The sequence below is a fragment of the Micropterus salmoides genome, unplaced genomic scaffold (assembly GCF_014851395.1).
Source record: "Micropterus salmoides isolate LMB-PRFRI ecotype aquatic unplaced genomic scaffold, ASM1485139v1 Ms_hic_scaffold_18, whole genome shotgun sequence".
Lineage (NCBI taxonomy): Eukaryota > Metazoa > Chordata > Actinopteri > Centrarchiformes > Centrarchidae > Micropterus > Micropterus salmoides.
In genome coordinates, this window is record NW_024040928.1 from 31,651,039 (window position 1) to 31,676,840 (window position 25,802).

At 40.0% G+C, this 25,802-nt stretch overlaps 3 protein-coding genes across 6 annotated transcripts in view; 2 read left to right on the top strand and 1 right to left on the bottom strand.

Annotated features, from left to right (window-relative positions):
* The window catches only part of LOC119909374 (NLR family CARD domain-containing protein 3-like), a 37,810-nt gene extending 18,610 nt beyond the window's left edge, over positions 1-19,200 (top strand). Inside the window, 5 exon segments of the mRNA XM_038727573.1 lie at positions 1,150-1,323; positions 13,558-13,731; positions 14,011-14,184; positions 14,281-14,327; positions 15,645-19,200. Coding sequence (XP_038583501.1) covers positions 1,150-1,323; positions 13,558-13,731; positions 14,011-14,184; positions 14,281-14,327; positions 15,645-16,192 — 1,117 coding nt within the window. The 3' untranslated portion in view covers positions 16,193-19,200.
* Positions 1-25,802, top strand: part of LOC119909376 (NLR family CARD domain-containing protein 3-like) — a 622,129-nt gene that overhangs the window by 258,213 nt on the left and 338,114 nt on the right. The window lies entirely within an intron of this gene.
* LOC119909386 (NACHT, LRR and PYD domains-containing protein 3-like) overlaps positions 1-25,802 on the bottom strand; it is a 239,804-nt gene that overhangs the window by 136,229 nt on the left and 77,773 nt on the right. The gene's annotated exons all lie outside the window — the stretch shown is intronic.

A 25,802-nucleotide genomic window follows, 5' to 3' on the forward strand; every position in this document is an offset into this window, starting at 1 on the left:
TGAATCAAATACAGTATCTCACAAAAGTGAGTACACCCCTCACATTTAGTAGTAGTAAGTAGTGAGTGTATAGCTTGTATAACAGTGTAAATTTGCTGTCAAAATAACACATCACACAGAGCGATAACACCAAATTTACACCTGAGACCTTGTAACACTAATGAGTCACATGACACCGGGGAGGGAAAATGGCTAATTGGGCCCAATTTGGACATTTTCACTTTTGTTGCCAGTGGTTTAGACATTAATGGCTGTGTGATGTGTTATTTTTAGGGGACAGTAAATTTACACTGTTATACAAGCTGTACACTCACTACCTTAAATTGTAGCAAAGTGTCATTTCTTCAGTGTTGTAACAGGAAAAGATACAATCAAATATTCACAAAAATGTGAGGGGTGTACTAACTTTTGTGAGATACTGTAGATTTTCAGTAGTGCGGTAGTGTCCACACAAGCTACATTTTACCAAGCCTTTCTGAAGCTCAAGTCACAAATTCAACCGCTAAGGATCACTGACGCCACCACCCCACACAGACCTGTGTAGCCAACAGAAGCACTTTTGTATGATTGATATGAATGTTTAGGTAAACAGTGTTGCCAAAGGTCACATCTTAACAATAAAAATTATATATGTATATATACATAATAAACAAAAGAAAATACATTACATTGATAACAAACAATAACAATAAGATAATATTAAAGTAAGTTTATACAAACAACAATAATTTATTTTCTAAATTATTCTGAGTTTCCACTGGTTATTAGTTTGTTGCATGATGAAAGACATTTTGCTGCAATGATTTGGCATTTGACTGATTAGTTCAGTGTAAATATTCTGCAACTTTCCTGAGCTGTTAATTAACAACATCTCAATAGAAAATGCAATCCAGGCAGTATTATGTGTTGCTGTTGCAATTCAATTTTAAATAAATATAATTATTAGAAGACAGGGTTGATCTGGGTGGATGAGAAAATATGCAACTTCTTTAGCACCTTTAAAGCGTACAGAGCTTTGCAGTCCACCAAAGCAAAGCCATAAAATCTATGGCAAAGAAAAGCAGTGAGTTCCTTGGCATCATTGGAGTCGTGTTTGACACAAGTAAATAAAGGTTATGTGTGTGTGCATGTGTTTGTGTGTGTTTGCAGGCTGTCAGGTTGTAGGGTCAGTGAGGAAGGCTGTACTTCTCTGGCTTCAGCTCTGAGCTCCAACCCCTCCCATCTGAGAGAGCTGGACCTGAGCTACAATCATCCAGGAGACTCAGGAGTGAAGCTGCTGTCTGATGGACTGGAGGATCCACACTGGAGACTGGACACTCTCAGGTATGGACAGATAACTAAAGTTCACACAGTGTTCTTCTGTTCTACTAAACATCTGGTCAACACCAGTTGAACATCAGTTAGACTTCATGTTAGCTGGAAAATCATTCAGAATAAAGGTTATTAAATGTTTAGCTTTCCCCACATATAAAGAGAATATTCGGGTCTGATTGTGTTTCTGCCTCCAGGGTGGATTATTGCGGTGAAAAGATGCTGGAACCTACCGTGAGGAGGTGTAAGTATGGATTCAGTTTGGATCATGTGAAAAGAAGCCTGAAGCCTAAAGGCGTATGAATAAAATGCCGATATCTTAAGTTAGGCCAACTGTCAAAGGGGAAAACACAATTGGGGGATATAAATAACCATGAAAGATCTGATAGATAGTAAGTAAATAAAAATTCAATAAAAAGACAAGATTGATTTTTGGGGTGATGTTATTATTGTTAGCTACTTCGCGTTAGCTATGCTACTAACATTAGCTATGCTACTAACATTAGCTACGTTAAAGTGTAAGTAGCTAACTAACATAACATAAGTGATTGTATGCATGTCGACCGGTTAACCCTACACAGCTGATGTGCTAGCATCCATTGTGTTGCTAAGGTCTATAGCAAGTTAAATCACTCATGAAAATCTTAAAATGCTTTGACATGGCATGCAAAATGTACTTAAAAGTGGTGTGCTATTTATACGCTATCCTATGATATCACACTGGAAAAGAATAACACAGACTAAATTTATACTGATCCACCTCCACACCTTCAACACCACATTCACTGAACCTCTTTATCCTGGCTTTGGTTTTGGTTTTGGTTTTGTATTTAAGGCCAGTATCTCTGTGTGAGCTGTAGGAAGAATTCTCCTGGATGAAGAAATACACAGCTGTTAATTGTATTAATTGGCAATTGATTTCGAATTGATTTATAATGACACATTTTATTTGTTTCTGACTTTGTTTTCACATATACACAGCAAAACTAGTTTTTCATGTTTGTAGTTACTTAGAGTGGGAGAGAGTCAGTCTGTGATCATCTTCACTGGGTTTTAATACAGCCAAGTTTACTTTGTAGTTGTTTTCATGTACATATTTCTCTGTTTCTGTTGTCAGACTACAGAACAAGTGTGATAAAAAAAAAAGAGATAAAACAAAAGGTTGTTGTATTTAATCCAGCCACAGACCTTCTGGTATCATCTAGGTCCAAGCTTAAAGTAAAGCTTCTACAACACAAACAACTTTGTTATATATGTTATATAACAGACGCTCTGTTTCTGAAATGTTTTCATTTGCATTGAAACCACAACAGATGCATCAAGAAACTGTCATCACTCTCATGTTTGTCTTTCCACTTTCTTTTTGACCATCTTCTGTGTTGATTCAACACGAGACTGTATAAAATTTTCATGGTGTTTTTTTGTATTTTATTCTGTTCTGGTCTATTCTCGGTTGGTGTTGTACATTGCTTAATGTCATCTTGTGTTTTTATCTTGCTTCATATTGTAGGAAAAGTAGAAACAACTAAATAAAGAAATTAAGCTTTCTGAAGCAGCTGTACCAAATGAAATTAATTCTTTGAATTGGGTGTTTGATACTGGCTAAATGCTGACATCTGCTGGTTTACATTTAGTATTGCAACTAGTCATGACATGAAATATTGAATATAAATACTTAATCACTGTCATGTTTAAATATTTAGTTCAATAAATGTAATGAAAAAAACGTGTGTACATGTCCAAAAATATGTTTAAGTATGATGTGGTTGACAGATATTGAGTGTTCTGATCATTTATTTTGTGAGGAGAAATGGTGATTATAAATTCCTTTAATATTTTATTAAATTAAACCCCTTAGTAACAAGTTGCCATCTTCACTTGTGATCATAATTAACTTTAAACACTAAAGCTCTGAACAAGCTGTTTTGCTCTGATGTTTTCAAGACCGGTAAGAGGAAATACTTCTGATGGGCTGGAACCTACCACAGGTTAGACCGGTTTTGACGTCACTCTGATGTTTTTTAGACTCTGAAGTTATGAGGCTGTGACGGCGTCCTCAGATCAGATGCACACAGACACCAGGACTGACGAGGAAGAAATGAGCAGCTTCTTCTCTCCCAGTGTTTCCTCCACACATGAAGGTGCAAAGTGTCTGTAAGTCGACCTGAAGTGAGTTCAGCAGGTGAGAATCCGACCAGAGGAATCTGTAAATGTCTGATAATCAGGATCACTTTGATCACATTGTGCTGGATCACTGTTTAACTGGACAGTAGAAATGCTTCTTGATGCTGATTGGCTGTTTAATTTTGGCTGCTTTGAGGTGCAAATATTGTCAATAATCTCTACCTGAGTTAAAGGACAATAATTTAACAATGTGTTATTGTTAGTGCTTACATGTAGAATCAACAGCAGTTTGATTCAGTGCAGATTAATGAAATATGCAGAGTGTCAGAACTGGTTGGACAGCTTGGAGATGTAAAGCTTGTTGTAATGAATGAGTGCAGCTCTCTCAGCATGTTGTTGTGTTTGTGTGAAGGTGTGGGCTCTGCTATGAATCAGTGTGAGGACAGAGAGGAGGGAGTCCCTCCCTCTAAAAGCACTCTGTGTGGGGAACATGACAGCCAGACCAAAGCTCAGAGGTGAGATGAGGATCTCTAACTGTCCAGGACTCAAATCACTCCACCATCATTATTCACTCTCAAAGCTCTGTGTGTGTTGTGTTGAAGCCCAGTGCTGCAGAGACCAAACTTCTCTGGACCTGGACCTGGACCTGGACCCAGCTGTGTGTCCATCAAGAGTCACATGTCCAAGGAGCTTCCTCTTGCTTTTAAAGGGCAACCTTCTCCACAGTGAGTCGTTATAACGTTGCTATGAAATGTTGGCATTTTAGAGATTCTTCCTGAAGAACAGTAACAACCACTGTTCACAAGCATTTCACAAAACTGGGTAACCTATGTAGGATAAAGCTGCAATTATTTTTGAAATTGGTGCCCTATGGCCAGAGACAACTGAGAATAAGGCTGACGAACTCACTATCGCGCTAAAGCATAAAGTCCTACAACAACCAGAATGCATTGTGTGCAGTGCCATATATAACATTATATCATGAAACTAGTTTTCTTCCAAATACAATGGTAAACTTTTCCCTATTTGCCTACAAAGGTTGAAGAAGTACAGAGGCCTTTACCACAAAGCAGGATTTGAGCTTATCCAGGTAACGTCTCGGGTTACGTATTTAACCCTGGTTCCCCGAGAAGGGGAACGAGACACTGCGTCGGTTACGACACTATGGGAACGCCATAGTGTCGTAACCGACGCAGTTCGAGTTCCCTTGAAGGGGAACTTCGGGGTTAACTCTGGGTTTTCAGTACCACAAAGGTGGTTCACAGATCTCCATGGTAACTTTTACTGAACGGCTAACCTGCTCCGGAGCAGGTTATGTTCCAGACAAGAGATCAACTCTGTGAAAACGCCGCCTACTGACCAATCAGCTCTCTTGGAAAATTACATCAACATCTGTAGGAAATCCCACAGGCTGTTTTAGCCAATAGACTGCTTTATGTTTGCAGCGATGATGTGGAGAAACTCGAAAATGAAATATCATCCTACAGAGACTGATTAAAAGCCTTAGGCTATTGTTGCCTACAGGTTTTTATAGTACGATAAGCCTACTTACTGCTTTGAATATTTTTTTATGTGCTCCCAGTCCATTTCAGACACTGACGCAGCTGTTAAAATAAAGAGGTTTTATTTTTCTTAAGTGAGGCTGAATATTATGAGCAGTTTGGTAGGGATATTGAAATACTAAATTTTAATATGAACGTAGGCTATCTATTTAAGTTAATATAGCTTTCTTTGGCCTACTACAGAGACTGTTGTCATGTTCCGCCCACCTTTTGCGATATGGGCGCAAAACGTGGGACAGTGAGTTTTCAGTAGCTTAAATGTTGAGATTCAGTCTTTCAAACATTATTTGAGCACATTTTATGGCATGAATGGAGTTTTCGTTTCATTGCTTTATGAAGTTAATGTGTGTTAAATAAAATAATAAAATTTTTGAACTGACGACAAGTTTTTTAAAGTGAGGGGGAATGACCTGTGTCTTTTAACGTGGAAAGAATAAGGCTGATATTTTCATACAGCTCATAAGAACACTTTTTATCAACCCATTATTATAGACTACGCCTGTTCATTTAGACATTCACACTGTGTGATTTTCTGTCTCCCTGCAAATTCCCTGGTACCGCTTATCCTGACTGCGATTGTTAGGGTTAGTTAAGCCAGATAACGAAAACATAGGCCCCTGGTTGTAGTTCAAAGCAAGTCTCAGAATTTATCAGCAGGAAGCAGAGGGGTATTTTAATACAGGGAAGACAGAGGGAAGTTTAATGTAAATTATATACTTGCACTGTTAGGCTGGGCTGCCTAGGATTCAGGAGCAGACACAGAGGTGATCAGGTGAGGAGGAAGCCACAGGTGTCCTGATGAGGAGAGAGAACCAGGAGCGCCACACTCCTAACTACGTTATGTAACTCATGTGACGTAAGTCAAATGATATTAAACATGTGGCTAATGTGAAACTTTCACAGTTTGGTTAGGTGGTGTGTGTTAAAGTAAGTATGTTAAAAAAGTCATGTGACCAAAGTGACAAAAGTCATAAAAGTCATTAAACTCAAATGTCGTTCTCCTGTGTAAAAGTCCTGTGTTTAACCCATCCATCCACCTCCTTACGTGGACTTCCTCGCTATTTATAATACGTCACTCGACCGCCTCTACTGCTGCCGCTGTACAACCACTAGAGGTCGATGCGACAACAAACTTTAATGTTGGTCACAATGACGTACTGAACAAACAACCCTTTTGGTTGTTTTTCTGGTCTCAGAACTGTGTTCTCACTGTGTAACAAAAGATTATTATTATTGACATTTCCGGTGAACTCACCTTTAATTTGACCTCCGAATAAAGGATGTTGACATTTATAAAAATAAATAAATCTGGTAAATTGATCAGTTTTGTCTCTCTATCAGGATCCCTCAGCAGAGACCAGAGCCTCCTCACCTCAGCTGTGTGTCCATGAAGATGAATCGAAATACTGTTTACAAAGGCCGACGCCACTCAGCCAATCAATTGTAAGAATCGAATACTCAAACCAAGGCATTGCTTTCCCAAAAACTAAAATGTTATCAATCTTAAAGTGAAATTTTGTTATTTGAATATAAATATTGGTAACACTTTCTATGAAGGTCATCCCTATAACCAGAATCAGAAAGAGCTTTGTTGCCAAGTAGTTTTTACACATAGGAGGAATTTGCTTGGTGATAAGGTGTTACAAGTAGACAAACATACAGTCTTAAATAAATAGAAATATTTAAAATTTGGAATAAACAGATGCAAGATATATAAGAACGATAATAGAATAGAAAAAAATAATACAACTATTTGCAGAGAAAGAACATGACATATCTGCATGTGCATTGGCAATGGAAGAGGATATACTGTACATAAATATATAAGTTGACAATTAACAACAAATATGTGCAATTTGCCAGGTTTGTGCATGACAATGACTTATGCATACATTCATAACACGATACAATGCTTCCATAAGACATTATAACAGTTGTTATAATCACTTACAAACATGCATTAGGTGCTATGGCAAAGATCATAACATACTGACCTTTTGATTTAATGTTTTATAACTAATAGTGATACCAGTTTATAACAATGTGCGCCAAGAAGGTTTCATAGGACATTATAATCATCGACTCTGCCTCATTATAAATACACTTTCACAATTTACAATAGTTATAATGTCTTATGAACACATTATATCAGGTTACAAATATGCATATGTCATTATAGTGATTACCTTCATAGAAAGTGTTACCGATTCTTCTTAGATGCATTAAAATGCAGATGGGGAAGATTCTAAATTGATTAACAAATGTCAAAATCGATTACCTAAATGTTAACTGATAACATAATGGTAATGGAAGCATTATATCGTGTTATAAATCAATGCATAAGTCATTATAGCGATGACCTTCATAGGAAGTGTTACCAAAATATTTGTTATCTCATGACTTTGTTGAGTAAGGACCCAGTCAGTTGATAAAAGGTGGTTTGTACATGGGGGAGATGGTAACTATGATCTCCAGTGCCACCATCATTATTCACACTCAAATCCTTTTTTGTGTTTTGTTAAAGCCCAAAGCAGCAGCACAGACCAGATTCTGCTGGTCCCAGGTCTGTGTCAATGAAGAGTGAGCAATCTATGTTGTTCCCTTTAACTGGACAATCTGTTGATCAAACGTGAGTATTTAAAACAGATCATTTTTATACACCTGTTTTGAGCAGAGGTATGAAAGTGCGAAAAATAAAATAGGTCCAACATTTCATAGAATATTTAGTTTATCTCTGAGTACATCCATTGATATCTTTTTCAGTTAGGATTTATTGTATAAGCAAGTGGCAACACTTGGTGAGGTAATGATTGTTGTTTTTGTGTTTTCTCCACAGAGTTCATCAGAATAACTCAGATGTCCCCTGTGGTCAATCGTCCCAGCAGCATCAAATAGACCTGGACTTCATATTTATGGTACAAGCACAGCCACTACGGCTACCTCCAACAGCCACAATTTAAATGATAAACTACCAGGTCTCAGTTTGTTCCTGATTTTCAAGCAGAAGTTTAAAACAGATGCAAAGACAGAAGGATACCTGTGTTTGGGTGTGGAGATGAGTACGAGGAAGAGGACCTCAGGAATATAATGGTTTGGGTTGGAACAATGAAAAAATTATTCCAAAAATGTCTTTGCACAAAAGTCATCCAAATATCTTCTATCTTACAAACAGATCTGGTGAAACAGCTCCCCATTCATAAAGAATGTTACACCTGGTATTCAGATAACCTTTGTTACTGACATGACCTATAATATCTTTTACTCGCTATTCAAGCTAGCACATCTCAAGATGCAGCAGTGATTCAACAAACAGAAACTGCAAACTACATAAAAAAAAATTAACTTCCCCTACAGGTGAAGAAACATAAGCAGATTGTCACCGTATTCACCCACGCACACAAATCACAAGGGTGAAGTTAAAACGAATAAATTGTCCCTGCTGAGCTTCAATAAACTGTCTCTCTGTTCTGAAGCTGGTACTGGTGTGGGTCCGGGCGTGTCTGGACACAATAAGAATGGTGACAATTCTGTTAATTTCTGGTGTGTGGGTTGTTCAGCTGTTTATGTCATTAGGCTTTAAATCATAGCTAGGTCAATCTTTCCAGGTTGTTATTAATTTTGTTATTTAATTTGGAGGAAGCAAGTACGTTTGACTTGGAAGAGATTATTAAAATTTGAAGAAATGTAAATTCCTTGATAGCTGCGACTCTGCGTAGGGTTTTGGGTGGGTAACTGCTGAAAAAGAAGGGCAGAGAAGTGTGTTAGACTGCGACTCTGCCTCCTGGTCTCAACTCTGGGTTGTCATGGATTTGGTCCACTAATAAACTTGGCCAGATTTCTAGAAATGAGAGCTGCTCCTTCCCAAGTGGGATGGATGCCGTCTCTCCGAATCAGACCAGGTCTTCCCCAGAAAGTCTGCCAATGATCTACAAAGCCCACATCGTTTGCTGGACACCACCTCGACAACCAGTAATAAGTACATAATAATACATATCTAATAGTGATGTGCGATACCACTTAATTCCTGTACGATCCAATACCAAGTAATACCCAGGCTAGTATTGTCAATACCAAAAATCCCAATATTGGGGGCCTAAACATACTCGAAAACCCACAAAACTTTGCACACATGTCAGAAGTATTTCATGGGTTTCGTGCATGGGCGTTGTAAAATGACTCGCTAGCACCACCTACAAAATTGGAAAAAATTAGCCCCTCAGCCACGTTCAACCTACATGCATGAAATTTTCTGGGGACATGTATCATATTAATACACTAAAAAGCCTCAAGAACAAACTCAACAGGAAGTCGGCCATTTTGAATTTTACGTCAAAGAGCAACTCTTCGCCATGACACAGGAAGTTGTTGTAACTTCAATGTACATGCTGCATCTGCACAAAACTTTACATGCTTGATAACTGTCCTGCCCCAAACACATCTACATGCCAATATTCATTTATAGTCATAGCGGCAAGTGCCATGTAGCGCCACAAAGGGGACATAGGAAGTGATGTATAACACCTTCTGTTAGGAGTGTGGTTTTGTGTTCATGTCTTTCCTGTTTAAGTCCGTTTTTGGTTCTGTGTTTCTCTGTGTAGTCTTGTTTTGTTAGTTCTTAGGCCCGTGCTTTAGCTCATGTTTAGTGTTTTCCTGATCTGTGTACTTCTGTGTTTTATCATTATGGTCTGTGTCCTAGTCCTTAGTCTTTTCCATGTTTTAGTGTAGTCTTGTCTGCTGTTTGGTCCCGTCTCTGTCCGTGCCCTGATTTTGCTGTCTTTCCATGTTTTGTGTTTTACTTTGCTAGATCTGTCCTTGTGTGTTCCTGTGAACTTTACTTCCTGTTTTATTTTGGTAATCCTCTGTACCTGGTGTCCTTGTCTAGCTTTGTCCCTGTGGTTGATTATCTGATGTGTTTCAGCTGTGCTTCCCTCCCTGCTTGTTTACCAGTGTATATATTGTTCTCAGTTGTCTTCAGTCCTTGTGTCGTATGTTGAGTATTCTTGCCTGTTCTGTCCCTTGTTCTTTGGATTACTCTGCCCATGCTCTGGATTCTTTTGCTTGTTGGATTACTTCATCTTTGGTCTTTGCCCTGTGCTTCATGTAAACCTCTTCTCCTTTTGGTCAGCATTTGGGTCCACACCTCAGCTCCCTGCCTTCACTGGGCCAACCCATGACATCTTCATGCAGCGTCCGAACCACGTAGCGAAAACACGGCCTCCAGAATATGCAACGCGGCCACCTCACACCCCGACACGCTACATGTGTGAGGGCCTGCCCAACGCTGATTTAATTACATATTTTATTTCTAGTTTAATGTGCCCCCCCCCCACCTCCCGTTTCTGTATTTATGAAAGAAATAAAGAGTAGACTGTAGGCTTACCAATAAAAATTATAGCTGCATATTGACAAGATATCAAACTACTGTCATATTCTTTAATTATAACATGTAGCGCTGTTGAGAATTTATTTAAGAGAACATATTATTTGTAAGGATTAATAAGTTAACATTTATATTCATAAAACTGTTAATCTGTTAAATATGTAGTTAAAAGGAGAACTGCATTTCATTTAATTTCATTTGGAGTTACATTAAAAAGGGGACTTCATTACCCAGGAGGCTCTAGTAAAGGGGAGTACGTGAGGTGATGACGTCAGTTGTGTGGCCGGAAGCTGTAACTCTTGTTTAGCACACGCTATACCTATGTTTTTTTGGCCTTTGTTCACTCACTAAAGAACGTCTAAAAGGGATTAACAGTTTCGCTTCATCATTTGTAGATAAGAACTGATTTCTGCTACAAGCGCATCGAGGTGTGAGGTGGCCACTTTTTGTTAGAAACAACTTACTTCCTGTCACCAGTGGGTAGCGCTATGATGTTGAGTGAATATTTCATATCATGTAGATGTGTTCAGGGCGGGGCTGTTATTGACTATGTAAAGTTTGGTACAGATCGGAGCATGTATACTAAAGTTATAATAAATATCTGTTTTATAGCCAACCGTTGATCTTTGACGCCACGGAATGGTAGACTTCCTGTTGGGTTTAGTGCATAGCTTTTTTGCAGGTCTGTACATGATATATCTGCCACAATCATTCCATACATTTTGGAGAAATGTGGCATGAGAGCTGCGTTATAGGAGACACAAGCAAGCCATTTAGCCACGTCAATGCACGAAAACCAAATGACACATAGACACAAAGTTTCGTAAGTTTTTAAACTGAAACTGATTATGTTATGATATCACAGTACATGTACTGTATATCCAAGCTCGGTCCTAGATATATAGCCCTCCAGTCTGTGGCAGATAACTTGCTGTGTTCAGCAAAGTTTAACTGAATTGTAAGTTTATATTTGACTCTTTTTCAGCTGCTTGAAAAGAAAATTGTCAGTTTTGTGAAAAACGAGCTGAAAAGGATCAAGGAGATTCTGGGTCTAGATTACCCACAATGCTTAGAGGGTCAAAGTGGGGATGAAGAACAGAAGAGGAGCAGCAGAGAAGCATTTCTGAAGATAACACTGGACTTCCTGAGGACAATGAAGCAGAAGAAGCTGGCTGAGAGTCTACAGAGGAGTAAGAGGATTTTCAAATACCAAATGTTTACCTTCATCAGATGTGCTGTATTATTCACTTATTGGTTTTAATCTGGTGTTTTTTCAGAGACTATTGCTCTATTATGCCAACGTAATGTCAAATCTAACCTGAAGAAGAAGTTCCAGTGTGTGTTTGAGGGGATTGCTAAAGCAGGAAACCCAACCCTTCTGAACCAGATCTACACAGAGCTCTACATCACAGAGGGAGGGACTGCAGAGGTCAATGATGAACATGAGGTCAGACAGATTGAAACAGCATCCAGGAAACCAGACAGACCAGAAACCACCATCAGACAAGAAGACATCTTTAAAGCCTCACCTGGAAGAGATGAACCAATCAGAACAGTGATGACAAAGGGAGTGGCTGGCATTGGGAAAACAGTCTTAACACAGAAGTTCACTCTGGACTGGGCTGAAGACAAAGCCAACCAGGACATACAGTTCACATTTCCATTCACTTTCAGAGAGCTGAATGTGCTGAAAGAGAAAAAGTACAGCTTGGTGGAACTTGTTCATCACTTCTTTCCTGAAACCAAAGAAGCAGGAATCTGCAGCTTTGAAGAGTTCCAGGTTGTGTTCATCTTTGACGGTCTGGATGAGTGTCGACTTCCTCTGGACTTCCACAACAATGAGGTCCTGACTGATGTTACAGAGTCCACCTCAGTGGATGTGCTGCTGACAAACCTCATCAGGGGGAACCTGCTTCCCTCTGCTCGCCTCTGGATAACCACACGACCTGCAGCAGCCAATCAGATCCCTCCTGAGTGTGTTGACATGGTGACAGAGGTCAGAGGGTTCACTGACCCACAGAAGGAGGAGTACTTCAGGAAGAGGTTCAGAGATGAGGAGCAGGCCAGCAGAATCATCTCCCACATCAAGACATCACGAAGCCTCCACATCATGTGCCACATCCCAGTCTTCTGCTGGATCACTGCTACAGTTCTGGAGGAGGTGCTGAAGACCAGAGAGGGAGGAGATCTGCCCAAGACCCTGACTGAGATGTACATCCACTTCCTGGTGGTTCAGTCCAAACTGAAGAACATCAAGTATGATGGAGGAGCTGAGACAGATCCACACTGGAGTCCAGAGAGCAGGAAGATGATTGAGTCTCTGGGAAAACTGGCTTTTGAGCAGCTGCAGAAAGGAAACCTGATCTTCTATGAATCAGACCTGACAGAGTGTGGCATCGATATCAGAGCAGCCTCAGTGTACTCAGGAGTGTTCACACAGATCTTTAAAGAGGAGAGAGGGCTGTACCAGGACAAGGTGTTCTGCTTCATCCATCTCAGCATTCAGGAGTTTCTGGCTGCTCTTTATGTGCATCTGACCTTCATCAACTCTGGTGTCAATCTGCTGGCAGAAGAACAAACAAACTCAAGATTTTCTATTTTCTCAAGTGCCACAACTAAATTAAAACATTTCTACCAGAGTGCTGTGGACAGGTCCTTACAGAGTCCAAATGGACACCTGGACTTGTTCCTCCGCTTCCTCCTGGGTCTTTCTCTGCACACCAATCAGACCCTGATACGAGGCCTGTTGACAGAGACAAGACCGACCTCACACACCAATCAGAAGACAGTCAAGTACATAAAGGATATAATCAGGGGTAATTCCTCAGAGAGAGGCATCAATCTGTTCCACTGTCTGAATGAACTGAAGGACCATTCGCTAGAGGAAGAGATCCAAAAGCACCTGAGTTCAGGAAGTCTCTCCACAGATAAACTCTCTCCTGCTCAGTGGTCAGCTCTGGTCTTCATCTTACTGTCATCAGAAAAAGATCTGAACGTGTTTGACCTGAAGAAATACTCTGCTTCAGAGGAGGCTCTTCTGAGGCTGCTGCCAGTGGTCAAAGCCTCCAAAAAATCTGTGTAGGTGGACTTTAGATATATTCATTTTTAACTTTACAGTTCATGAAGAATAAACACAAAACATTTTGCTGTTCTATTAATTCAGTTTAAAACTAATTTCAGGCTCAGTGGCTGCAATCTATCATGGAGAAGCTGTGAAGCTCTGTCCTCAGTTCTTAGTTCACAGTCCTCTAGGCTGAGAGACCTGGACCTGAGTAACAACGACCTGCAGGATTCAGGAGTGAAGTTACTGTCTGCTGGACTCAAGAGTCCACACTGTACACTGGAAACTCTCAGGTCAGAGATCAGCTCTTTCTTGAAAAGATTCCAAATTCATTATAATGACAGGAAGATAAAGCATGTCTGCAAATTCTTATTTTCATTATTTTCAAATTGATTTTAACCTTTTACAACAACTGTCTTTGGTAATGAATTATTATTATTATTATGTCTTTTTTCAGTTGTTTTCCCGAAATCTGCCCAATGCTGTTAGGTCATTGAAAAAAAGCCAGTTGATAATTAACTGTGTAAAATGTAAACACTGACATTTGACTGGATTTTTCTATCTCTTTCCAGGCTGTCAGGTTGTCTGATCACAGAGGAAGGCTGTTCTTCTCTGGCCTCTGCTCTGTGGTCCAACCCCTCCCATCTGAGAGAGCTGGACCTGAGCTACAATCATCCCGGAGACTCGGGAATGGAGCTGCTGTCTGCTGGACTGAAGGAGCCACACTGGAGACTGGACATTCTAAGGTACAGAATAAACACACTGTTCTCATATGCTGTCAGGCGGAGGAATAGCAGGGGAAGGTTATACAATAAAGATGTATTTTATATTTCTTCCTCTAGGATGGAAAATTGTGGAGAGCAGAGACTGAAACCTGGTGTGAAGAAGTGTAAGTTTCACCTGTGTCTAGTTATCTTCTCTTCACTTATGTATTTAGTGTGCTTCCATTGTCTGTTACCAGGTCTTATTTATCTATGTACCTATGGTAGCAGCCCTTTCCTCAGTGTTCTCCCAGTGGTTTTTTGAATTATTACTTGTTTCCCTTGGACTGTTCTTGGATTTTTGATTTTGTACTTTGTCTGCTCTCTGTTGTATTTGTTTGCCTGTGTTGGCTTGCCTTCCCAGTTTTGGTCTCTGCCTTTCTCACCATGTTGTATGCCTTTTGTTGCAGGTTATTTCATTAGACAAGACAAGCTTTTATCCGTATTTTGAGGAAATCTTCAATTCTAAGTTATATGTAAATTTTGTTCTGCACCAATTTATGGTGGAAATGTTTTTATTTATATAAAGGGAAATACACAATTCAGGAGGTAAAATTCAAAAAAAATCTATACAACGCAGTAAGGTTCTTAAGCATTCTGTGTTGCTTTCGGAAAGGTTTCTTCTGTCGTAATATTACAAGACTAACATCATCATTTTATGAGAATTCATGATAGTTTGTCTATTAATAATAAAAGTCTACTTACCCTATACTCTGCTGAGCATTACGTTACATTATTGCTGTGCTAGTAGTATTCCCTTCAGGCCACGTTAACTTCAGCACCTCCGACAAAGTGTAGATCATACTCCCAAACAGAGCAAGGTAGTGCTTCAGTGTTTTTGCAAAACTCTTACAGTTACGTTACCACTCGGTCACAAGCTGGCTGGACTTACAACACGAAAGCGGGTTCACTTTATGACTGTCATGACATACGCTTGTGTCACATCAGCTGGGCAGAGTTGATTCGCTCTGTGACTCGATGTTTTTCACTGTGTGAGAAAATTTATTTGTAGCGTGAGATCGGGTGAACAATGCATGACATTTTGTCACACCCCTAATCGCTTATTGTCCTGCTATCCCGCTTGTGACGGATAGATCTATATAGGTATGTGATTGGAGAAATTATTAGGAGAGGTTGCTGTTCTCTCTCTATTAAACCGACACATTTATATAGCACTTTTATCCACAAACCGATGGCTTGCCCAATGACACTTGTGGAAAGGAGGAGGTGTGGGCAAACCACCAACCCTGTTCAGTAGATGACCCCCTCTTGCTCCACAGCCCCAGTAACTTCATCAACCACATTTCTCTTTTCTTTTCCTTTTGAGTTGATGAACACATAGTTGTTCAGTAACATGAACCTGATTAACAGTTAACATTTAAGAAAATTAATTCAACATTTTACTTATCTTGTGATTACTTGCTTTGTTTCGTTCTCTCAATCAGTTTCTTGTGAACTTGCACTGGACCCAGACACGGCATACAGAAAGCTCAAACTGTCTGACGACAACAAGAAAGTAACCGCAGTGAGAGAGTATCAACCATATCCTGATCATCCAGAGAGATTTGACTGCTTCTGTCAGCTGTTGTGTAGAAATGGTCTGACTGGTCGCTGTTACTGGGAGGTCGAGTGGGAAGGAGCAGTTCATATAGCAGTGACTTACAGAGGAATCAGAAGGAAAGGAAACAGTGCTGGATGCAGGTTTGGAATGAACAATCAGTCCTGGAGTCTGAGCTGCTCTGGGGTTGGTTCCTCTGTCTGGCACAATGGCAGAGTCGCAGACCTCCCTCTCTCCTCCTCCTCCTCCTCCTCTAACAGAGTAGCAGTGTATGTGGACTGTCCTGCTGGCTCTCTGTCCTTCTACAGAGTCTCCTCTGACACACTGATCCACCTCCACACCTTCAACACCACATTCACTGAACCTCTTTATCCTGGGTTTGGGATTGGTTTTGGCATTCGCTCATCTGGGTCTGTATCGCTCTGTGAGCCGTAGGAGGAAGAATGTGGTAAAAAAAGGATCAACGCTAAGTCCACAGAATCTGGCTACGTCATGTTCTGAATGGGTTCCAGCTTAGTCGTGGTTTGCATGTCTACAGTAAATGTTTCAGAAGCAGAGCGTATCATCTTCAGCAGTCAATTTTAGAATATAGTTCAGAGTTTTTGTCCAATTGCTTTGTATGGATGGACTTTAATATACAGTTTAATGACAGGACCATGCCGTCTTTCATCTAAATGCCCTGTGAGTAACCTAAGTTTACATTAAAGCGGGTAAAATGTTTTCTCACCCAAAATAATGATACTGTAGATCTGCCCAGTGTGGGTTGAGAGCTGTGTGGCATCAAGAAGACAACCTTTTATTGCTTTATTGGTTTTGTCAGATAACGTCTTGATTATAAAATATTGATGTGATCAGCACCACAGTCCAGCAGCTTGTAAATGACTGGTGGTCAACAAGTAGTAATTATGAGATCCGGTTAAATTACTGTTTTACACTTGTTCTGTTGTCTGAGAGAAACATGTTCATTTTGTCAGTATATCAGAATCAGAGTCCAGAATGTTAAAATGTAGCTACAAGGATATTGAATCTTGCTTTCAGAAGCCCTCATAATGTGGTTACACTGAACCTTTTATATATGTTTGGTTGGTCAGTGTATATTGTAAAGACAGGAAGTGCAAAAGTACATCATGGGGGTGTAAAACTCCTGAATGAAATATTGTACAGCTAATTAAGTTAGCATAGTTATCATACTGTACTGTATATAGTTAACTTACATACAGAGGCAGTTTATTTGAATTGAATATATTTGTCATTGTAACAATACAGTGAAATTAAGTGCAGTCCTTACTCAGTGCGAGACAGCTAGTAAAATATAAAAACACATAAAACCATAAAAACAACACTATAGCCACTGTGCTGCCCGTGGGTGTGTATATACAGCATAAAGTATGTCAACTGTAGTTGAGTCTGATGGTGTATGGACAGCAGTTGTTCTTGCGTCTTTTTTGCTGTTTTGTAGATATACCAGGAGTAAGTAGTGATTTCTCCTGCCTGTTTCTTGACTCAGAAGGTGTACAACAATAAACTAATAAAAGATTTAACTTGTAAAGAACCCAAACATGTCTTGCCACCTACAATTCTCAACCTGCTGTAGCTACTGTGTAGTTGAAATTATTCTTTTACAACAACGACCGCTGCTTACCTTGTCTAATGGTAGAGCCCCCTGACTAATTACTAGGACAAGTATACAAATAAATGTTATTAGTCAAATCTGGATGATTTGACAAGGCCAAACACAAAGGCCCTAGACCGCCTCTAACATTTAATTTATTTATTGTACACAAGGGCTCAGTTGAGGGAATTTCTTTACTCAAGGAGAGCTAGATAGATGTTTCAAGTTTTGAAAATGAATTTAGTAGTGTCACGGTTTTGGTGAGCGCAAAGCAGGTGAGATGATCACAAATAAACTACAACCAATGGGGAACACAGACTGAAGCTAGAATTAAACAGAAACTGCAAATGAACAATGGAATAAACAAGGCTAAACAGAGAACACAAGACAAGGAACAAAACCCCCAAACAGAAAACATGGACCAACTGTTACACAGAACAGGGTAGGGAACAGAGACAGGACTAACCAGGAAACAGGACAAAACTAAACATGGAAAAGATCAGAGATAAGGAAAATACCAAACACCTCTGAACACCAGCTGACAGATCATCACCAGATAAACAATAACATCAGGTAGAGTTAGCACACTAAGGTAGCAAGCAAACTATACCTAAGTCTAAATTAACAGAACAGAAACAGGGAGTCTAAATGCATGGCGTTAGCAACAAAACAAACAGGGACCGAACCAAAAAAAAACGCAGAGTGACTAAGGGAGACAAGATAACAGAACAACACAGACAAACTCAGCAACAGGCTAAGATAACTGAACAAAACAGATTAACACTAGCAGACTGGACACAGGACAACAGACAGGACTGAAACCCAAAACACAACAGACTAAATAACAGATACCAGTTACTACAACAATGCATTTTAGAAATGCTCAACAAGTGTCCTGAAATTCTTTGTTCAAATTGCACTGCAGCTTTTCAAACTGTTGAATAATAAAATGCACTGAGGTTAAAACTACATCATTTGAGATTTATGGTCACACTGATTAAGGATTTGTTATGACTTCACTTGTTCAAGGTCCACAGATCACAGCCGCACTTCCTTCTTTTTATAGCATAATAATGGGAGATCGAACTGTCTCTGAATCAACAGACCTTTAACTTTAAAAAAAACCTGCTGAGAGTTACATGTTTATTCTCTCTGGTTGGTTCCTTGATTGAAGCTGCTGAGTAATTTCTCCTTCACTCATCGGCTTCGGGCAGATTATTTTCCCCTTTTAAAGGTAACGTAGCTAACAACTTTCCATTAAGTTACTGTCTGCGAGTGTCAGTGTTAAACTAATCTACTAACAGTAGAGGTGATGTTGGTAGTAATGTTTTATGTTGCTTTGTTGAACATTGAATCAGGATGGCCTCTGGGTTATTTTTTTTAATTTTCAGCCTTTCCTTGTAAGATTTATTCTAAAGACTGAGTGAGATTGCCATGTTTCACATTGAAGTGCTTCGCCATATCATCTAATGTCAGGATAACTAACATGATCAATAACATCCATACCACTTTACAGAATACAAATGGATCTTTGTAGTTATCAGTACTGACGGACAGTCACTCCAAAATTTCCTCTGCACCAAAAGAGTAAAATGAAATGTGTCAAATAAATGCTAAATTGTAGTATGAATCATTTATTAATTGTAATATAAATTCAATGTTCATCTTTAGTAACGTAATTCTTTGGTACCTTTGAGGCAGTGTCTTGTGTTGGTGAAATATTAGAAGCACCTGTACCATACAATGAAATTCAAAACAATGCCATAAACCTTAAAAAAGAAAACAGAATCAACTCTTCAACAACTATTAAAATTAAATGATTCACAAAGTATGGATTCATTCATGAATGCTTATTTTACACTATATTACAGTAAATATGTTAAAGGTTCCCAGGAAAAGTTCAAAGCAATGATTTTACTTCAGAATATTGGAATTATTGTATGTTTACACTTATTGTATTAATTAATCAGGCTGAGCTGTTACTGTGACGAACTGCAGCAAAAATGTCACATTGCCATCAAAACAGTAAATTATATTACAACTGAGTTGAAAGTTCAGATTCATGCTCCACCTCAGCAATATCATTTTATCTACTGTAGCTCTGTATTTTATATTGAGTCAGCAGATTTAACAAATATAATCAAATTCCAAAACGTCAGTTTTAACATTCTTATCATCCAATGCTGACTAAAAGACACATTCACAAAGTTTAATTAACAAGTATAAATAAAATATAACTACTATAATAACAGAGACATGCTGCATTAAAAATATATCTTTCACAGAAGTTATGAAAGTACTGAAGAAATACTCTTGTTCTGTGGCCTCAGCGTTCCACCTGCAGTACAAAGTCTGGGGTGTCCATGCGCAAACATTCCCTCATCTATAATCATTAAAGCACTTTAGATAAGCTCAGGTGTATTTAATGCAGCAATGACCTAGGGTGGTTGTGTTTCTGTCAAAATAAGAGCACACTGTTATTCAAGGTAACTTTATTGAAGACTTATACACAAGACAAGAAAGTGATGACATTATCTTCACCGCACACAGCAAATATAGAAAACCATAGCAAAAATATAAATGCAGTAAATACTACATAATATGACAAATATTTCAGTAGGAATTAAAAACTAACCTCATAAAGAGACCTGAACATACATATTGGATAATTCTGGACACCTTGGATTATCATCAACATTTTTTTTAACAGGGAAAGATTGCATAAGTAAGTAACGTTTTAGTTAAGGTACGGTTAGGGTCAGGCAACTAAAGCACTTGGCTGACAGCAAATAAAGACCATGGTTACAGATAATAAGAAGGCAAATAATAATTACCCCATCTGTGATGGTCGTCTCATCCCTCCCCCCTAACCTTCACACCCTTAGTTTCTGCCTCTCTACATGATGGACAAACTTCTTTCTGTTTTGATATTGCAACTGTAAATCTCGAGCTGCTGAAGTGGATTTAACTACAAGGATCCTAGGTACTCTTTCTGTATATGCTTTTGTATTGTGTAGTTTGTTGTTGCATATTGTCAAGTTGGTGAATATATTTTTTTTAAAGTGGTTTGTGTTTACAATGCTTTGGTTGTGTTGCAGTGCTCTCTGCCGCCATATTTCCTCTTATAAAACTGAGATACATTGTTATAAAATACTGCAATTAAAGCATTAAACCTTTGTATTGTTTTTCCAAGTATGTTTTTCTACAGTAAATATCTGAATGGTTTATGTTAGAAAAAAAAAGAATGTTAATTCTTACATTTACATCATTTTTTTAATTTATAAAACGGCATGATTGCCTTAGCATAATTATGTATGTAGCTATAAAATGCATATTTAAGACCTTGTCACGAGGTCCACATTTAAAATTGATTCAGCCACCAACTTTAAAATGTCAGTTGGAGATGGAGTCAAAGTTTAAGGTGATAAAATCTGCCAATGATAGTGGTCATTTTAGCTAAATCAACGGTCTCTGGCAAACAATTAGACATTGTTTTTGTTTACTTCTGTATGAAGTGAAATACCTAAAATACTGTCAAATTTAGAATGGTAAATGTGTCAAAATAGCTTGACAGGCATAGAAACAGTAACTAAGTGATCAGGGCTTAGTAAATGATGAATTGTTCTTTAAAGTAAAGTAAAATTAACTTGTAGGTGTATTTTGGATTTTTGCAGGGCTGAAAGATGGCAACATCCAAAGTATTCCTCTTGGGAACTTTGGAGGATTTGGGAACCGAGGAGTTTAAAATATTCAAGTGGTACCTGCAGCAGTCAGAGGTCCTGGAAGCCTTCCCCACAATACCAAAGAGTCGACTGGAAAATGCAGAGAGGGTGGATACAGTGGATGAGATGGTGCAGACTTACCATATAAACGCTATAAAAGTCACCAAAATGGTTTTAGGGAAGATGAATAAGAATGATCTAGTGGAAAATTTATCAAAACACACATCAGAACCTACAGGTAAGTCATGGTTTGAATAACAAAATGGATATCTTGTATATTAAGAAGTTAAGAAGTTAACATCAACAAACATTAGCTTTGTAGCTAATGTCTTACTTACTACTGGTTTGTGGAAGAAGTTAGAAAACAAACATCCACCAGAGACAGTGTACCTGAGAACAAAAAGCGATGAAACAAAGGCAGACAACCCAGCTTTTGTTGCCTCTATGGATTAAAATTACCAATCATCAAAACTGATGTAATTGTAAGAGACTGCTAGGATGATCTAAATTCCCTCTTTAATTAAGTCATAAACTTTCTGATTTCTTAGGAGACCAGAGAGTACATAGATGTATGACAATAACCCCACACTATAATCCCCCCTCCACCAAACTTTACACTTTTGCACAATGCAAGTACTGTTGTCCTAGCAACCGTCAAACCCAGACTCGTCCATCAGTTGCCAGACAGAGAAGCGTGATTCGTCACTCCAGAGAAGACGTCTCCATTGCTCTAGTGTCCAGTGATGGCGTGCTTTACACCACTGTATCCAATGCTTTGCATTGCACTTGGTTATGTAAGGCTTGGATGCAGCTGCTCGGCCATGGAAACCTATTCCATGAAGCTCTCTAAGCACTGTTCTTGAGCTAATCTAAATGCCACACCATGTTCGGAGGTCTGTGGCTATTGACTGCAGGAAGTTGGCAAATTCTGTGCACTGTGCGCCTCAGTATGCGCTGACCCCACTCTGTGATTTTAGGTACCACTTTTCCAATTGCTTCCACTTTGTTATAATACCTCTAACAGTTGACCGTGGAATATTTAGTAGTGAGGAAAATTCACGAATTGACTAATTGCACAGGTGGCAACCTATCATGGTACCACACTATAGAAGCAGTCTGCATGCCTAGGTGCTTGATTTTATACACCTGTGGCCAAGTAAGTGATTGGAACACCTCAATTCAATGATTCGGAGGGGTGTCCTAAAACCTTTGGCAATATCAGTTGTTGCTGAGGCATAATAAGTAACTTTACAATACTTACCCCATTCCGGACATAGTTGTCCAATTAGTTGAATAGATGCCATAAATACAGAAATGCGCATACTTGATAGAAAAGTATGGAAGCGTATAGGGGACTAATTTCAAATTATCATTCAAACTAGCAAATGAAAATTAAATCACACAATAACATTACCATTTGTGTTATTTAGGTAAAAGTTTTAATTAAAATGTAATCATCCAAATTTCATTTTCATTATCACATACTTGTGTGAGCATTCTAGGACCCCACTTATTAAAATATAAATGGACATATATCTGTTCAGTCCAGCTTGTCATCCAGCTGCAGCCCCAGATATTTGTAAGTCCTGTCCACCTCCACATCGACCCCCTCGATGGACAAAGGTTGGAGATGTGGTTTCTTCCTTCTGAAGTCCACCACCATCTCCTTGGTCTTAGAGGTGTTCAGCTGCAGATGGTTGGTCCTGCACCACCTCACGAAGTCCTCTACCAGGCTCCTATACTCCTCCTCCTGTCCATCCTTGATACAGCCAACTATCACAGTATCGTCGTATCGTCATTATATCGTCGTTATACTGGAAGTCAGATGTGTACAAGGTGAAGAGGCGGGAGAGAACACGGTTCCCTGTGGTGCTCCGGTGCTGCTGACCACAGTGTCTGACGTGTGGCCCTTCAGTCTGACGTACTGTGGTCTCTCTGTGAGGTAGTCCATAATCCATGTCCCTCATGTTGTTGTGCTGCAGCTTCTGTTCTACCTTCCTTCTGTAGTCCTCCTTCACCTCTCTCAGGTGGACCTTTAGTTCCCCCTGTATGCGCTTCAGCTCATCCCTGTCACCATCCTTGAATGCCCTCTTCTTCCTGTTCAGGATGTCCTTGACATTACTGGTGATCCAGGGCTTGTTGTTGGGGAAGCAGCGTACCGTTCTGGTGGGGACCACAACGTCCATGCAGAAGTTCAAGTAGTCAGTAGTGCAGTGTGTGACCCCCCTCGATGTCCTCACCACGTTCTTCCTGCATGACGCTCCGGTCAGTGGATTCAAAGCAGTCTCTCAGAGCCTCCGCTGCCTCAGGAGACCATTTCCTGAAGGAGCGTTTGGTCGTGGACTGTCTCTGGATGTGTGGTTTGTACTGTGGCGTGAGCAGGACCAGGTTATGATCAGAATTTCCCAGTGGGGGTAGAAGAGTGGCAATGTAAGCTTCGCTCACGTTGGTGTACAGGAGGTCTAATGTCCTGTTCTTCCTGGTGGGGCAGCTTACAAACTGGTGAAAGTCTGACAGTGTGGAGTCCAGTATCACGTGGTTGAAACCCCCGGAGATGGCGATGAATGCGTCTGGATGTTGTGTTTGCAGTCTCGCGATGGTGGCGTGTATTACGTCACACGCGGTCTCTGCGTGCGCACGTGGAGGGACGTAAACAACAACAGCAATGGTGTGGGAGAACTCAATAGGCATGTAGTACGGTCTGAGACCTACCGCCAGCAACTCAATGTCTCTGTTGCACACATCTCCTTCACCGTAACATGCCCCTGGTTGCACCATCTGTTGTTGATAAACAGCGCGAGTCCCTCTCCTTTGCTTTTGCCACTGCGTCCACAGTCCCGGTCCGCTCTCACTGTAGTGAATCCAGGTAGATCCACATTAGCGTCCGGGGTGTTCTGGGTTAGCCAGGTTTCAGAGAGGCAAAGTAGACTGCACTCCCTGAACGTCCTGTCCGTCCTCACAAGGGCAGCCAGCTCGTCCGTCTTGTTCAGACAGTTCACATTCCCCATCACTATCGACGGAACCGTGGGCTTGTACACCGCTTAGCCGCTAGCCTAGCCTTCACCTTCGCTCCGGCTCTGCAGCCTCGATGCCTCTTCCTCAGCTCCTCAGGTATGTGGTGGACAATGCCGGCTCGTCCCATTGTTTGGAGTGAAAGCAGCTTCTCCCTTGAATGAACAAGTGGTCCACTGCTATGTTGTCCGTAAAAAGTAATTGTATCCATAGGATATATAAAGTTTTACACAGCTAGTGTAAACGTTAAAGTTTAAAAAAAAAAAAAATGAATATCAATATTTAAATGTTATTATATCCGTATGTCTTGCAGTGGGCCTATACGTCATACGGCAGGATCTGGCCCATCAATGACATAAAATGTTGTTTGTGGGTATTCTTAATGACAATTTAGTGTGTGTGATTTCCTGGAAAACAATTTTAAAATGTTGAAGAATCATCCTGCACTGGGGGGCCTGGATTAATTTTGTGTCCAATGAAAAGCTTTCTTAATTTTAATGATGCCACTGAAAAATGGTGTTTCTGGGACGGGCACCGCTGATTACTGTACAAAAGCATAACTTTATTTACTGATTTTACTGAAACCGGATCATATTTGATGGAAAATATATTCTGGTTTTCTCTGGGATGTTCCCCAGCTGCTCTGCCTCAACTCTGTGATTTACCAGTTTCCTGATGGACAAGCTTTGCTTGTTGCTGTAGCAAGTCAGCTAACTGCTGCTAACTAGCTGCCATTATTTAGCTCAGTTGGCCTGCAACTACCGGTCAAATTAGCTTACTCTGCCCATACTGGGAACTCGGAGCACCGGTGTGTGTGTTTAGGTTTACACCTTTACTCAAGCACTGGAGGTTTTCAGGCCAGGGGCGGGGGAACCCGGTGGGAAATGCATGCAGGGAGCAGCACCTGGCGAGTGAGCAACAAAACTGCGATCAGCGGTCTCCAAGTGAACACGGCATGAACAGGACCGAACACAGCCTCTGTCGGTCTCGGAGGCTGTGTGCTGTCCCGGGTCCAGCTGCCGTTTTCACTCACTTAGAGCTTGAATCAGTCCACACAGTCTGCATGACGGGGTGGGGTCGTAACCACATTCAACTACTGGCTACACGCCAATCAGTATCTGCAACAAATCCCTCCCTAGCTTTCTTTTTACAGGAAACATACATGTAAATGGAAAATAGCACTCTGTTTTCTGTTTCATGGAAATTTTCTGCTTAAAGTAATCCCTGTGAGTAATCCCCATTTTTACAAATTGTACCTGTAATTGGATTACGTCTTTATTTTCTGTACAGTAACGGAATACAGTTGCTTTATTTTTGTATCCTGATTATGTAATGCTGTTACATGTAATCCGTTACTTCCCAACTCTGTTTCTTACATGAATCACCACAAGGTCTCAATGTCATGGCAACAGTCAGCTTTGCTGCTCGGTTAACATAGCTAACAACAACAACTACACTTCCGCTGAAACATGCTCAGTGGAAATGAACGGCCAACCTTACCACTCTACCATGACTATTTACATCCACTTACATGCGTACATTCCTTAGATATATTGTGTCTGCTTACTTGCAACATACAAAACCAAATGGGTAGATTGTTACCAGGACATGGTCTGTTCAGACTCACCTTACAGCAAAGCACTACAGTGTTGCGACTGCTCCTAAAATGACTCACTAAACAGTATACATACACAGTCTT